This window comes from Ranitomeya imitator, chromosome 6, assembly GCF_032444005.1.
Source record: "Ranitomeya imitator isolate aRanImi1 chromosome 6, aRanImi1.pri, whole genome shotgun sequence".
NCBI lineage: Eukaryota > Metazoa > Chordata > Amphibia > Anura > Dendrobatidae > Ranitomeya > Ranitomeya imitator.
The window spans coordinates 244,800,420-244,815,958 of NC_091287.1; the positions used below are offsets into that span (position 1 = coordinate 244,800,420).

A 15,539-nucleotide genomic window follows, 5' to 3' on the forward strand; every position below is an offset into this window, starting at 1 on the left:
CACACACACACACACACACACACACACACACACACACACACATATACACTATACCCCATACGCACCACACGCCGTACGCACCACACGCTCACTCAACCTCTTGCACGATACCACCAGCGGAACACTGTCACGAACACGCCGTCGCCGGGATCAGCCGAATAATTCACTGACCTGTGCGGATTACGCGGAGGTGCAGTGAATCATTCGGCTGATCCCGGCCGCAGCTGCGCGACGTGTCTACAGGCAGAGGAAGCCGGTCACATTAAAGTGGTTTTCCCACGAACGAAAGTTTATTTTAAAAACAATTACCTTTCACAACTGGTTCAGGACCCAACAAGAAGGGGGGCACTGCTAGACCTAATATTAACCAACAGGCCAGACCGCATAGCAAATATAAGGGTTGGGGGTTACTTGGGAAATAGCGATCACAAAATAATAAGTTTTCATGTATCCTTTAAAAAGATGTGTGATAGAGGGGTTACAAGGACACTAAACTTCAGGAGGGCAAATTTCCAACGGATGAGAGAGGATCTTGGTGCAATTAAATGGGACGATATCCTGAGACACAAAAATACACAAAGAAAATGGGAGATGTTTATTAACATCCTGGATAGGACCTGTGCACAGTATATACCGTATGGGAATAAACATACTAGGAATAGGAGGAAACCAATATGGCTAAATAGAGCTGTAAGGGGCGCAATAAGTGACAAAAAGAAAGCATTTAGAGAATTAAAGGAAGTAGGTAGTGAGGAGGCATTAAATAAATACAAAAAATTAAATAAATTCTGTAAAAAGCAAATCAAGGCAGCAAAGATTGAGACAGAGAGACTCATTGCCAGAGAGAGTAAAAATAATCCCAAAATATTCTTTAACTACATAAATAGTAAGAAACTAAAAAATGATAGTGTTGGCTCCCTTAAAAATAGTCTGGGTGAAATGGTGGATGAGGATGAGGAAAAAGCCAATATGCTAAATGACTTTTTTTCATCAGTATTTACACAAGAAAATCCCATGGCAGACAAAATGACTAGTGATAAAAATTCCCAATTAAATGTCACCTGCTTAACCCAGCAGGAAGTGCGGCGGCGTCTAAAAATCACTAAAATTGATAAATCTCCGGGCCCGGATGGGATACACCCTCGAGTATTGCAGGAATTAAGTACAGTCATTGATAGACCATTATTTTTAATCTTTAAAGACTCCATAATAACAGGGTCTGTACCACAGAACTGGCGTATAGCAAATGTGGTGCCAATATTCAAAAAGGGGACAAAAACTGAACTCGGAAATTATAGGCCAGTAAGCTTAACCTCTACTGTGGGTAAAATCTTGGAGGGCATTCTAAGGGATGCTATACTGGAGTATCTGAAGAGGAATAACGTCATGACCCAGTATCAGCACGGGTTTACTAGGGACCGTTCATGTCAGACTAATTTGATCAGGTTCTATGAAGAGGTAAGTTCCGGACTGGACCAAAGGAACCCAGTAGATGTAGTGTATATGGACTTTTCAAAAGCTTTTGATACGGTGCCACACAAAAGGTTGATACATAAAATGAGAATAATGGGGATAGGGGAAAATATGTGTAAGTGGGTTGAGAGCTGGCTCAGGGATAGGAAACAAAGGGTGGTTATTAATGGAACACACTCGGACTGGGTAGCGGTTAGCAGTGGGGTACCACAGGGGTCAGTATTGGGCCCTCTTCTTTTTAACATATTTATTAATGACCTTGTAGGGGGCATTCAGAGTAGAATTTCAATATTTCCAGATGACACTAAACTCTGCAGGGTAATCAATACAGAGGAGGACAATTTTATATTGCAGGATGATTTATGTAAACTAGAAGCTTGGGCTGATAAATGGCAAATGAGCTTTAATGGGGATAAATGTAAGGTCATGCACTTTGGTAGAAGTAATAAGATGTATAATTATGTGCTTAATTCTAAAACTCTGGGCAAAACCGTCAATGAAAAAGACCTGGGTGTAGGGGTGGATGACAAACTCATTTTCAGTGGCCAGTGTCAGGCAGCTGCTTCAAAGGCAAATAAAATAATGGGATGCATTAAAAGAGGCATAGATGCTCATGAGGAGAACATAATTTTACCTCTATACAAGTCACTTGTTCGACCACACCTAGAATACTGTGCACAGTTCTGGTCTCCGGTGTATAAGAAAGACATAGCTGAACTGGAGCGGGTGCAGAGAAGAGCGACCAAGGTTATTAGAGGACTGGGGGGTCTGCAATACCAAGATAGGTTATTACACTTGGGGCTATTTAGTTTGGAAAAACGAAGACTAAGGGGTGATCTTATTTTAATGTATAAATATATGAGGGGACAGTACAAAGACCTTTCTGATGATCTTTTTAATCATAGACCTGAAACGGGGACAAGGGGGCATCCTCTACGTTTGGAGGAAAAAAGGTTTAAGCATAATAAGATGCGGATTCTTTACTGTAAGAGCAGTGAGACTATGGAACTCTCTGCCGTATGATGTTGTAATGAGTGATTCATTACTTAAATTTTAAGAGGGGACTGGATACATTTCTAGAAAAGTATAATGTTACAGGGTATATACACTAGATTCCTTGATAGGGCGTTGATCCAGAGAACTAGTCTGATTGCCGTATGTGGAGTCGGGAAGGAATTTTTTTCCCCAAGGTGGAGCTTACTCTTTGCCACATGGTTTTTTTTTTTGCCTTCCTCTGGATCAACATGTTAGGGCAAGTTAGGTTAGGCTATGGGTTGAACTAGATGGACATATAGTCTTCCTTCAACCTTAATAACTATGTAAATATGTAACTATGACTGTGTCTGACCGTGTATCGAGCATACCTCATCTCCTGGGCAGGGGAGGAAGCAAAAGACAATACTGACTTTACAGCAGGGGATCACAGAGGATTCGTTTTGTGAGGTAAAATATTTCACTGACTGTTTTTAAAAGAATATTTTACCTCACACAATGTATCCTCTGCTGTATTGTCAGTATATTGTCAGGGAATAGCACATGGGGTAGACAGGTCAAAAAAGAGAGCACAAACGTGAGGTGTCAGCACATGGGGAAAGAGAGAGTGGATAGGTGGGTGAGCACATGGGAGGGAAGAGATTCTCAACGCTGCAAAGCCTGCCCCCATCATGACATTACTGCCTTCCATCTAGTATACACATATTTATCGCCGCGTTCAGAATCGCCCGATCTATCAGGCTATAAAAAGAATTAATCGAATTGGTCAACGGCGTAGCAAAAAAAAAAGTAAAACCACCAGAATTACGTTGTTTTTGTCACCACAACATTGCATTAAAATGCAATAACAGGCAATCAAAATGTCTTATCCACACCAAAATGGTATAATTAAAAACATCAGCTCGGCAAGCAAAAAATGAGCCCTCACCCAGCCCCAGGTCACAAAAAGTTGAGACGCTACGGGTCTCGGAAAATGGCATCTTTTTTTTCACTATTTAAATAAAAAACAATCTATACATGTTTGGTATCTACAAACCTGTAATGACCTGGAGAATCATAATGGATGGTCAGTTTTAGCATTTAGTGAACATGGTAAAAAAAAAATTTTGTAAAAGTTGTGCAATTGCACTTTATTTGCAATTTCACCACACTTGGAATTTTTTTTTCGAGTACACGACATAATAAAATCAATGGTGTCGTTCAAATGTACAACTTGTCCTGCAAAAAACAAGCCTCTCATTGCCATATTGACGGAAAAATAAAAAAGTTATGGCTCTGGGAAGAAGGGGAGTGAAAAACAGAAATGCAAAAATGGAAAAGGCTGCGGTGGGAAGGAGTTAAACATAGCCCTCCATGTAGTATAATAACCCCCACATAGACATAGCGCTCCAAATATTTTATTGGCCCTCACATAATATTCCAAACAGTGTAATGACCCCTCATATCCCTCCAAATATTATAATGGCCCCCACATAGCCCTCCATTTAGTATAATGGTCCCCACATAGCCCTCCAAATAGTATAATGAGCCTTACTTATCCCTCCAAATAGCATAATGGCCTTCCAAATAGTATAATGGGCCCCACATAGATTTCCATATAGTGCAAAGGGCCCTATACATTGCCCTCTATACAGTATAATGGGCCCCACATTGTATTCCATACAGTATAATGGGCCCCACATTGTATTCCATATAGTATAATGGGCCCCACATTGTATTCCATACAGTATAATGGGCCTCACATTGTATTCCATACAGTATAATGGGCCCCACATTGCTTTCCACACAGTATGATGGGCCCCACATTGCTTTTCACACAGTATAATGGGCCCCACTTTTATTTACATATAGTATAGTGCATCCCCAAAGCACTCTAAACATTTATAATGGCCCTTACAATGTTGTAATTAACTTAAAAAATACTCCCCTTTCCACTTTCACCCACTGCTCTGCTCTCCATAATTAGCCAAAAGCACGACAGAGCACAACATAGTACAGAAAGTATACTCATAGATCCCACAAAAAGGGAAGGACTAAAAAAGGACTAGTCGCTAATAACCATAGAACAGAACATGGTCCACAAGAACCAAAAAAAGACCACAAAGTCCATATAGAGAAATATATATAAAGAAGTCTTTATTAAATTTAAGAACAATATAAATGGACAAAACAGAACAGAACAAATTGGACAGAGTACCACATGGTGTGTACAAATGCCTCACCGGTGTATGAACCACCACAGGCACACGGAGTCAGGGAAGGAAAGCACCTGCATATAAATATATATACTAACAGCTCACAAAGGAGGTGAAACAGACCACAGCATAAATAACCATCCAGCTTGGTATAAGTGGCGGTGCCAATCTCTAGCGGAGATAGATAGACATAGTGTCAGAGAATCAATACCTTAGAAAGTTAATACAACCAGGGCCCAGCTTATAATAAGGCAACCAAGCCACAACGCTAATGTGCCGGCAGATATACAGAGCGGATCTTACCTCTATGTAGAGGGCAGTGTGCTGACCTTCCCGGAGTCTGTGTGCCCACCCCGACGCGCGTTTCGGTCGCACACCTTCTTCAGGGGGCTTGGTGAGAAGATGCCTAGCGTGTGGTTATATACCATCCCGTCCCGGAAGTACTTATACGCAAACCGGAAGTAGAATTCCATAACCATGGGGACTGCAATACAGCGTCCCCACCGCAACATTGCAGCGTATCATATTAAAAGAATATAAAGGCAGCGGTCACCAAAGCCATGCCGGGGGGGGGCCCGCCTCGCAACGCGCCACCCGCCAGACTATCACAGGGCCCTGTGAAGCCGGACAGTGGACACGTCACAGAGCGGACTCCCAACAGGACAGAAGGAGAGGCGCACATCTAAATTGTGACCAAAGCCACCATATCAACGCTGGGAATGTGCAGTGGGGGGTAGGAGATGGTATCTATATATACACATAAATAAACAACGAAATCGCTGACCACAGACAGAAAAAACAATACAACAAGCAGATATATGGATGTTAAAATTTAACAGTGTCTGTGTCACACTAGTACCCATAAGGCGGACGGCCACACTCGGATTCCATATGAGAGCCGATGCCCAAAAAGGCAATAACTAACACAAAACATAAGGATACAAATATCGCTACATGAATTGTAGCACTGACTTGGAAAAATGTATAAGGGAAACGGCCACTCTCGGAATCCATGCGTGAGCCGATACCCAAAGAGGCAATAGTTGACACAGTACATAAAAACACAAACCTAGCTACATGGATGTAGTGCTAGCTTTGGAGGATACAGAGTATATACAAAATGACACCACTTGAAATCATATAGATGCCGGAAAGTGTGTGATCTGAAGCTCTTCACTGCTCGGCACAGTGGTTTTAATGTAGAGATGTCATCGTTCTCTCTGCGCTAAGATGTCAGCACTCAGACACAAAAGAATGATGGAGGATGAAGCGAGTGGTCCCCTCATCCATCATTGCTTTCAACTATATCCGTATCCAGGGTACCGATTACAGTTGAAAGCACGATGCTGCAGCAGCAGCGTGGCCCCCAGCTCGTTGTCCCCATAGTGGTCTCTTGTATGTCACTGGTCATCAGTCAGTGACTGTCCGCTGTTTTCCTAAATAAAAACTGCAATCACAGACTGAGGATCGGTACTCTTTAAAGTGGTTGCTCCATCTCGAATGACAAGTCTGTAGTCTCTGTGTGACTGCAGACTTATGAATACCCCCCGGCGCGTGCTCTGCGCTGATTCACATGTTTGTGAGCTGGGACCTGAGAATATGTATGTGTTTCACATACTCCCGTCAGGAACCATCTAGTGGGCGTGGCCTCACGCCATACACTTTTATGCATACAATTGTATGGAAGTGAGGCCACGCACATTGGCCGGGAGTATGTTATAAATCATAGATATTCTCTGGTCCCAGCTCAGAAACCTGCGAATCCCTGCCGAACACAGAGCGTACACTGGGTGAAATAAGTCTGTAGTCACACAGAGTGACTGCAGAGTTATTGATTTGGACCGGACAACCTCTTTAAGTCCGCATTCTCCTCTCAGCAACATGGACAACAGTTTTCAGCACTAAATCCCATTCTATAAATTATTTTTGGGGTCCTGTGAACTCTATGAATGAGAAACAATTGGGACCTTCTCATCACTGTTACTTGAAACTGATTTAATTGACTCTAGTGCATCTTCCCATTCTTCCTTTGAAATACTATCTACATCAATCTCCCATTTAGCTCGGCCTAGTGTTATTGGGTCCACTAGTATTTTTAACATCGAGAAGTTGTATAGTAGAGTGAGAATTCCTTTAGTGGATTTAGTCTGTAAAGTTAGGTAGGTTGACCCTACCTCCTGAGTCCCTTAAAAGAACCAACCCTCTAAAACGCTGAAACTGGAAAGCCAATAATTCTCCAAGCACTCACTTTACCTCTGATCTTGATTACCAGAGGACCAAGATTGAGAGGGATATAATTCGGCAACTGTCTGGAAATGTAAATCTCCAGATACTTAAAGGGGTTGTCTTGGCTTTCTGTATAATTTGTGTGTTTATCTAGGCTGGAGAATGCTGATAGTTTGTAATCTACTCCCTGTCAGCGTTCTGCATGGTGTCCTGGGTATCAAACTTAGTCTGAGCATCTCTCTCCTGATTCTGGAGGAGCTGCTCACTCCCCGACTAGAGTTTTCCTGTGTAGCAGAGAGTGGTGGTAACCCCATGCAGAACATAGTGCCAGACAGCAGGGGGATGACTCAGCTGACTGGCGGAACCAGGAAGGAAAAGGCTTCTACATGAGTGAGTATAATGGACTTATTAATAGGGTCAGCTTGTGCCGCCTGTAAATTTAGAAATACCCTACGCAGATTAATAGCTGTGGATTTTGATGGCATGAACCGACCTGGTCAGGGTGAATAATTGAGGTGATAACTATAGTCGGCCTTGTTGTTTCACCAAAATCTTATCTTCTGATCTCCGTAATGATATTGGTTTATACGAGTCCTGGAGTTCCGTCTCCTTCCCTTCTTTAGGAATTACCACAATTATAGTCTCCCACAGGGATCTTAGAAGTCCCCCTATTAACATAAATTGCGAGTTTGATTTTACAACCTATAATTGTTTTACCTTTTTTCAGAAATTGAACCACCTCGAGGGCTTTAAAACTATTGATGATTTCATGGAGTACTTGGTAAGCTTTTCTTTTAAGTCTGTATGTGAACAATCCCACTTGTTCAAAAACTATTTGGTATCTATGATTTCCGACCTTATGACAGACTGCTCTAGTAAAGACATTAAAAGTGCTTGCACGATTCTACAGCTATTTTGGATGTTCATTGCTTTTAAAGGGATCCAAGGGGTAAAGTGCCTCCTTGCAGAGAGCGACTCGTCAAGCCTAACATGCCGAGGTGAGGAGAATTTTAAGCCACAATGCTCCTTCGGGAAATATGCCAATTGTCTCTTCAGAGAGGAAGAGGAGTAGAACTCTACTTCCACCTATAGGAAGTAGCAGTAATAAAAATCAATATCAACTCACTAACGAGCCTTGGCACATGTTTGGAAATCGGTCAGTAGCCTCTCACTCCGCCAAATCCGTCCTCATTCTTTGCACTGACAAGGGGTAGTACCCCGAAAATTAGTATCTGCAGATTGAGATTTTGGTTTTAGCTTTTATCCGAAGTCATGTGACAAGACTCAATATGTTGTCGATGTCTTTTACTACTGCTGGCTATGGGCACATGTTTCTAATATTTCAGAAAGCCCCTTTAGCAAGTCCTGCCCCTCTGCATGACTCCATTGATCTTCTGACATTGAGCGTATCAATTGTTCTCCAAAGGTAGTTGAGTAGATGTGATTTTGAAATTCAGTATAAAGGTGTAAATTGTTGATATCACCCCTGTGGGGCCCTGGGTAGTAAGTACACCTATTAGCGGATATCTTGATGTGTATCCTAGTATGTGGGAATTGGCGCATCATAGAATGTCTCATTTGCAAATACCTATAAAAGTCCCTGTGAGGAACATCATATTTTGTATGAATTTGATCGAATGATAATAAAGTTTCATTTTTGAAAACTTTATCAAGTGTTGTTATGCCATAATTTTTCCAGAATACTGGATCTTTTAATATTTTAAGTTGTGGAAACTTGGGATTATCCCACGGCTGAGGGAAAGAGCAAAACGGTCGGCACTCCGTATTTTGGCATGGTGCTCATGGAGGTAGTATAAGTAAAAAGACCAAGAGTCCCAGCACTCATGTGTTGAAAAAAAAGCTGTTTTAATGCAATCAATACAAATCCAAAGACTTTTCAGCCCATTCTGGACTTTTTTCAATAATGCAGTTTGAATACAATTCAAAGCTTATATATATTTACATCAGGAAAATGACATCACATCAAAGACCAATATATTAACATATAAATTGGAACAAGTACATTACAATTATATGTAAGGATTACACAGAAATTTTCAAAACAGACTTTTTATTCAATAACTGCAAAATATGAGCTTCTGCATTAATCAGCTTATCACCACTAAACCAACTCTTTAAATAACGCTAAATAACGACCAGTTAAATAGCGTAAAAATAAGTCGGGTGCCGCATGACCACCTAGGTCACTGCAGAATTCCAATTCTGAGTTTGGGCTTTAATGAACCCCATGAATGTCACCATCATACTATGTAATCTCTTAAAGAATATCTTGGGAATCCTAATTGAGGAATGCTCAAATATATAGAGACACTTTGGCAGAATTATCATTTTGAGAAGATTGATCCTTCCTGTTACAGAAAGAGAAGCTTGGACCAATTTTCAAACTTCCTCTTCAGCATATCAGTTAGGGGTATTATTATCTTTTGAATCTATGATTGGGCTTTTGTTGGTAATTATGCCAAGATACTTAAATTTGTCTACTACATGTAGTCCATAGGCCATAGGTTCAGGTACACACGTGGTCAAAATTGTTGGTACCCCTTGTTTAATGACAAAATTACCCACAATGGTTACAGAAATAACTTCAATGTGACAAAAGTAATAAATAAAACATCTAGGAAAATGAACAAATGAAAGTCAGACATTGCTTTTCAACCATGCTTCCACAATTTAAAAAAAATAAATAAAACTCATGAAATAGGCCTGGACAGAAATGATGGTACCCTTGAAAATAATGTGACAAAAGGGACATGTTAAATCAAGGTGTGTCCACTAACTAGCATCACAGGTGTCTACAATCTTAGAATCAGTGAGTGGACCTGTATATATTGGCTACAGATACTTACTCTGCTGTTTGGTGACAAGGTGTGTATCAAACTCAACATGGACCAGAGGAAGCGAAGGAAAGAGTTGTCTTAGGAGATTAGAAAGAAAATTATAGACAAATATGTTAAAGGTAAAAGTTATAAGACCATCTCCAAGCAGCTTGATGTTCCTGTGACTACAGTTGCACATATTATTCAGAAGTTTAAGATCCATAAAACTGTAGCCAACCTCCCTGGACGTGACCACCGGAGGAAAATTGATGAAAAAATTAAGACTGATAATACGAATGGTAACCCAGAAAAAACTTCTAAACAGGTTAAAGTTGAACTTCAAGCTCACTGTCAGATTGCACCATCCGTCATTGTATGAGCCAAAGTGGACTTCATGGGAGATGACCAAGGAGGACACCATTGTTGAAAAAAAAAATCATAAAAAAGCCAGGCTAGAATTTACCAAACTACATGTTGACAAGCCACAAAGCTTCTGGGAGAATTTCCTATTGACATATGAGACAAAAATGGAACCTTTTAGGCAAGGCACATCAGCTCTATGTTCACAGATGGAAAAATGAAGCCTATCAATAAAAGAACACTGTCCCTACTGTGAAACATGGAGGAGGCTCTGTTATGTTCTGGGGCTGCTTTGCTTTATCTGGCACAGGGTGTCTAGAATCTGTGCAGGGTACAATGAAATCTCAAGACTATCGAGGGATTCTAGAGAAAAATGTGCTGCCATGTGTCAGAAAGCTTGGTCTTAGTCGCAGGTCATGGGTCTTGCAACAGGATAATGACCCAAAACACACAGCTAAAAACACCCAAAAATGGCTAAGAGGAAAACATTGGACTATTCTGAAGTGGCCTTCAATGAGCCCTGACCTAAATCCTATTGAGCATCTTTGGAAAGAACTGAAACATGCCGTCTGAAAAAGTCAACCTTCAAAAACGAGACAACTGAAGCAGCTTGTTCTTGGAAGATAGGACCAAAATACCTGTCGAGAGGTACAGAAGTCTCATTGACAGTTACAGGAATCGTTTGATTGCAGTGATTGCCTCAATGGTTGTACAACAAAATATTAAGTTAAGGGTACCATCATTTCTGTCCAGGCCTATTTCATGAGTTTTTTTATTTTTTTTTATTCTGTGGAAGCATGGTTGAAAAGCAATGTCTGACTTTCACTTGTTAATTTTCATAGATTTTTTTTATTTATTACTACTTTTGTCAGTTTCAAGTTATTTTTGTGAGCATTGTGGGTTTTTCTGTCATTAAACGAGAGATACCAACAATTTTGACCACGTGTGTATGTTCTTTGAGTGCAAAATTTATCATTAAATCCAAATGTAGGCAGTACATGATGCTGGAATTTCTGTTCCATGGAATCAAAGCCTTTCACTGTATGTAAAGATGCAATTTCCCATTGTTTTCCATATTTATGGCCTATTTGTGTTAGAATTTGAACACTTATATTGGATGAGGTCGACCTCACTGGCATAAAACGAGATTGGTCCTCATGGATGATATTTAAAATGACTGTTTTTAGGCTACGTACACACGATGCGGATTTGCTGCGGATCCGCAGCGGATATTTCCGCTGCAGATCCGCACTGATTTACAGTACAATGTAAATCAATGTAAAACAAAAAAAATCTGTGCACATGGTGCGGAAAAATCAGTGCGGAATTGCTGCGGATTTAAAAGTGCATATCACTTCTTTTGTGCGGATCTGCAGCGTTTCTGCACCCCTCCATGATAGAAATCCGCAGTGACAAAAACTGCATCAATTCTGCGGCAAATCAGCACAAAATCTGCATAAAAACCGCGGCAAATTCGCAGCTGCGCATTCTGCCAGGAGATGCGGATTTTGTGCATAAAATTCTGCACCACATTTCTTATGTGTGCACAATCGGTGTTTAAAAGAGATATAGGGAGTTACATTCCTTAACTAGTTTATTGGCTTGGAGATCACCACTATGGTGGCATTGTAAAAGGATTGAGGATTTGGTTAATATATTTTTTTATATACCGTAATTCTACAGGTATGCCTTCTGGTCCTGGTGGCTTTCCATTAGAGAGAGACATTATAGTGTCACTAATTTCGTCTAGACTAATATCTAACCAGAAGTAGCTGATTCTCGCTAGAAAGTTTGGGGAATTCAATGTGTCCTAAATATTCATCAATTTTCTCTGATGTATGATTCAGTTGGGAACTATAAAGATTTTTAAAATATTCATCAAATCTATGTGCAATTTATTCCAATTTAAGCAAAGGGGTACCATCTTTTGTTGTAATACACAATATAGATGGGAAAATTTTGGTTCTGTTGAACTACGCATTACAGAAATTTACTGGACTGGTTACTTCAATCGAAATATGTCTGTTTGGAAAAACAAAGCTTTCTCTTTGCCTTTTCCTGTAGGTGAGTCGAGAATCCCTTTCTTTCCAAGCCAACTATGCAATTGGACGTCTGAAGGATTATTAAAGGGAACCTGTCACCCCGTTTTTTCAGATTGAGATAAAAATACTGTTAAATAGGGCCTGCGCTGTGCGTTACAATAGTGTATGTAGTGTACCCTGATTCCACCCCTAAGCTGCCGAAATACATTACCAAAGTCGCCGTTTTCGCCTGTCAATCAGGCTGGTCAGGTGGGTGTGGTGACATCGCTGTTTCTTCCCCAGCTTTCCTTTGGTGGCGTAGTGGTGTGCGCATGTCCAAGTGCCAAATCCACTGCGCGCAGGTGAAGTAAAAGCGCGCGATCTGCGCTATTACCCTTGTCATCGGTGGGGGCGGCCATCTTCCTGAGGCCGCGCGTGCGCAGATGGAGTGCTCTGCTGCACGGGGCTTCAGGAAAATGGCCGCGGGATGCCGCGCGTGCGCAGATGGAGATCGCGGCGGCCATTTTCCCAAAGCCGAGTTTGCATCTCGGCTTCAGGAAAATGGCCGCCGCGATCTCCATCTGCGCACGCGCGGCATCCCGCGGCCATTTTCCTGCAGCCCCGTGCAGCAGAGTACTCCATCTGCGCACGCGCGGCCTCAGGAAGATGGCCGCCCCCACCGATGACAAGGGTAATAGCGCAGATCGCGCGCTTTTACTTCACCTGCGTGTAGTGGATTCGGCACTTGGACATGCGCACACCACTACGCCACCAACGGAAAGCTGGGGAAGAAACAGCGATGCCACCACGCCCACCTGACCTGACCTGACCAGCCTGATTGATAGGCGAAAACGGCGACTTTGGCAATGTATTTCGGCAGCTTAACCCTTATCCGGCTGAATAGGTACAATTGTAACTATTCCGTTTTAAAATTGCAATAACTTTTTTTTGAAAAGACGTAGAGGGCTGAAATTTCGTGACATCTCTACATTTTTGGTCCAGAATATATTGGCCAAATTTCAATAAAATATCTCCACCCGCTTCCGAGATAAGGGGTCGAGATCTTTTTGCATCCATAACAAGCTGCATAGGTACAAATGTACCTCATATATTTTGAATGAAGATAATGCAAGGGAAAAAGCATAAATTTTTTTTTAATGATAATGCTATTTAACTATTATAAACAAGTAAAAAACTGTTCATTTACATTATAAAAGAAAATGTAAGAAACTTTTTTTTATTGATTTTCTTTGCAAGTAATGCATGTTGGCTTTGCTACAGAGTGTTCATCGCAAATGGGTTTCACACAAACCACACAAGACTTTCTAGTCTTGCGTTGTTTTCGCCTCAGGTCTCTGCAGACATAGCAACTACCAACAACAGGGGAGGGTCCACGACTACCATGAGGTATTTTGGGGCCAGCTGCTGGCTGCGATGCTACCACAATGCATCGTCCAAGCACCATTTCTACTGCACCTCGAAGAAAATGGTTTCTCATTATCATTTTGTTTGTACTACGATCTTCAATTGCAATCATACACAGCTGATTTGCGAGATCTTTCAGGAACTTTCTTCGTTGATCCTTTGCCCTGAAGCTTGGATTGTGTTCTCTGTAGATGATGTAGGATGCTAACCCACTGACATCAATCATATTGTAGAAAAATGCCAAAGTCCAACGTGATGTTCGTCGTTTCACAGTGTACTCTCCCAACATTTTATCCATAACATCAACGCCACCTTTTGTTATGTTGTAGTATTTTATTATCTCTGGCTTGGCTGCTAGTGTCTCTTCAACTTCTCCCGTCATGTGCATAGATGATAGAAGCACGACTGATTTGTTCTTCTTTGGTACATATGAACAGACTGTTGCATCATGATTGTAGGCAAAATTTGTCGAGTATACAGGCCTTTCTTTGGCAGGCTGCATGTTGTTAGGTAGGAACCTTTTGTTTTTTCTCACTGTACCAACTAGTGTCATGTTCCAGGAGTTCAATACCTTAGCTAGTTCCATGGTTGTAAAGAAGTTATCGGTGGTGACATTTCTTCCAGAGCCTTTATACGAGCTCACTAGGTCCAATACTGTTCGTTCTCCAATGTTTACTTGTCGAGGACCATCAGTTGGTTTCCCAGTGTAGAGCTGACCTTGTAAAGGGTAGGCATTTGATGAGTCACAAGCCCAGAAAATCTTTATGCCATATTTAGCTGGTTTTGAAGGTATATACTGGGTAAATTTAGTATGACCTCTAAATGGAAATAATTGCTCGTCGACGGTGATACAATGATATGGCTTGTAGGCTCTCTCCAGATTACTGTTCAGCATTGTCCAGATGTCCCGTATTGGTGCAGCTTTATCTGTTTGCACACGTTCTGCACGTGTATTTTCGTTGTCAAACCTGATAAATCTGAGTATCATCTTGAAGCGGTCACGAGACATGGCTGCACGTATAAGAGGCAGAGCAGCAACATTCCACATTTCCTCCAGATTCTCTTTGTTGGCTCTGTGCACACCAGCAGCAATCAGTATGCCCAAAAATGCATGAAGTTCAGTTTCAGTAAATTGCTTGAATGTTTTTTGTGGTGGCCGTTTGGAAGAATCAGGAAAACGTTGTACCAGTTCGTTGTTGTAAGCATCACAAACTCTCTTGGCCTTTCGATTCGTTTCCCGTAATATGATGTCACACATCTCGGGAGTCATGATGGACTTGAATAGCTCTTTTGCTGTATATAGGTTGCTGATTGCTGCAGGGCCACCTCTTTGTCGTAGGACATTACGAGATTTTGTTTGTGCATTTGGCAGTGGATTACTGCACCATTGAGTTTCATCCTTAGCAGTCCAAATGTCGCCTGCACTTTGAGGCACAGAATCATCCTCAACACTTTCGTCTGATTCGTATTCATTTTCATGCTCTATGACCATTTCTTGTTCAATGTCTGAATCTTCTTCAGTAACATCCACTTGTGGTACATAGTTTTCATCATCAGATGGAACATATGGTTCATCCTCATGCTCAGAATCAGATTCTTCTAGCATTCGCATTATTTCGTCAGACGTAAATCTGTAAATATGAAAAAATGTAAAATAAATAATTTTCCGAAATACTACATTATTGGCTTTTCACAAAATTATACTAACCTGCAAACACGTTTTCTTGGATTATGGCGGAAACTAGATCCAGCATTACTATCACTCATGATGACTTGCTAGATGAATTTTGGCTTCGTATTTTGTGCTGAATATAAATAAAACATCGTAAAACAATATGTAGATACTAATTATTATCCATTTTTCGTATAAAAATTATACCTATAGTGATAAGTTTCATACAAAATATATGTAAGCCAAGTCCAGGCTGAAAGACAATTTGACTGTTCTGTCCCCACATAATGAGAATAAAGGTATAACTGGCTGTTAGATGCTGTGAGACTTTCCTACC

At 41.1% G+C, this 15,539-nt stretch overlaps 2 protein-coding genes across 4 annotated transcripts in view; one reads left to right on the forward strand and one right to left on the reverse strand.

The window, feature by feature from the left end:
• The window catches only part of LOC138642411 (uncharacterized), a 114,861-nt gene that overhangs the window by 65,667 nt on the left and 33,655 nt on the right, over positions 1–15,539 (forward strand). For 2 of the 3 annotated variants that reach the window (XM_069730549.1, XM_069730548.1), the window contains one exon: positions 7,615–7,668. The exons of the other annotated variant lie outside the window; for it this stretch is intronic. In XM_069730549.1, coding sequence (XP_069586650.1) covers positions 7,615–7,668 — 54 coding nt within the window. The remainder of the gene's footprint in view (positions 1–7,614; positions 7,669–15,539) is intronic. 3 annotated transcript variants of the gene reach the window in all.
• LOC138641359 (piggyBac transposable element-derived protein 4-like) lies at positions 13,243–15,338 on the reverse strand. The gene is made up of 2 exons (XM_069728913.1): positions 15,239–15,338; positions 13,243–15,161 (listed from the first exon to the last, which is right to left on the reverse strand). The coding sequence occupies exons 1-2, from the start codon at positions 15,295–15,297 to the stop codon at positions 13,343–13,345; spliced, it is 1,878 nt and encodes a 625-aa protein (XP_069585014.1). The 5' UTR covers positions 15,298–15,338; the 3' UTR covers positions 13,243–13,342.

Excerpts from the sequence above, each read along its gene's own strand:
- LOC138641359 (XM_069728913.1), bottom strand. The coding sequence starts at position 15,297 with ATGAGTGATAGTAATGCTGGATCTAGTTTCCGCCATAATCCAAGAAAA. Across the intron at positions 15,162-15,238 it reads CCAAGAAAACGTGTTTGCAG|ATTTACGTCTGACGAAATAA; the intron begins GTTAGTATAATT and ends TCATATTTACAG.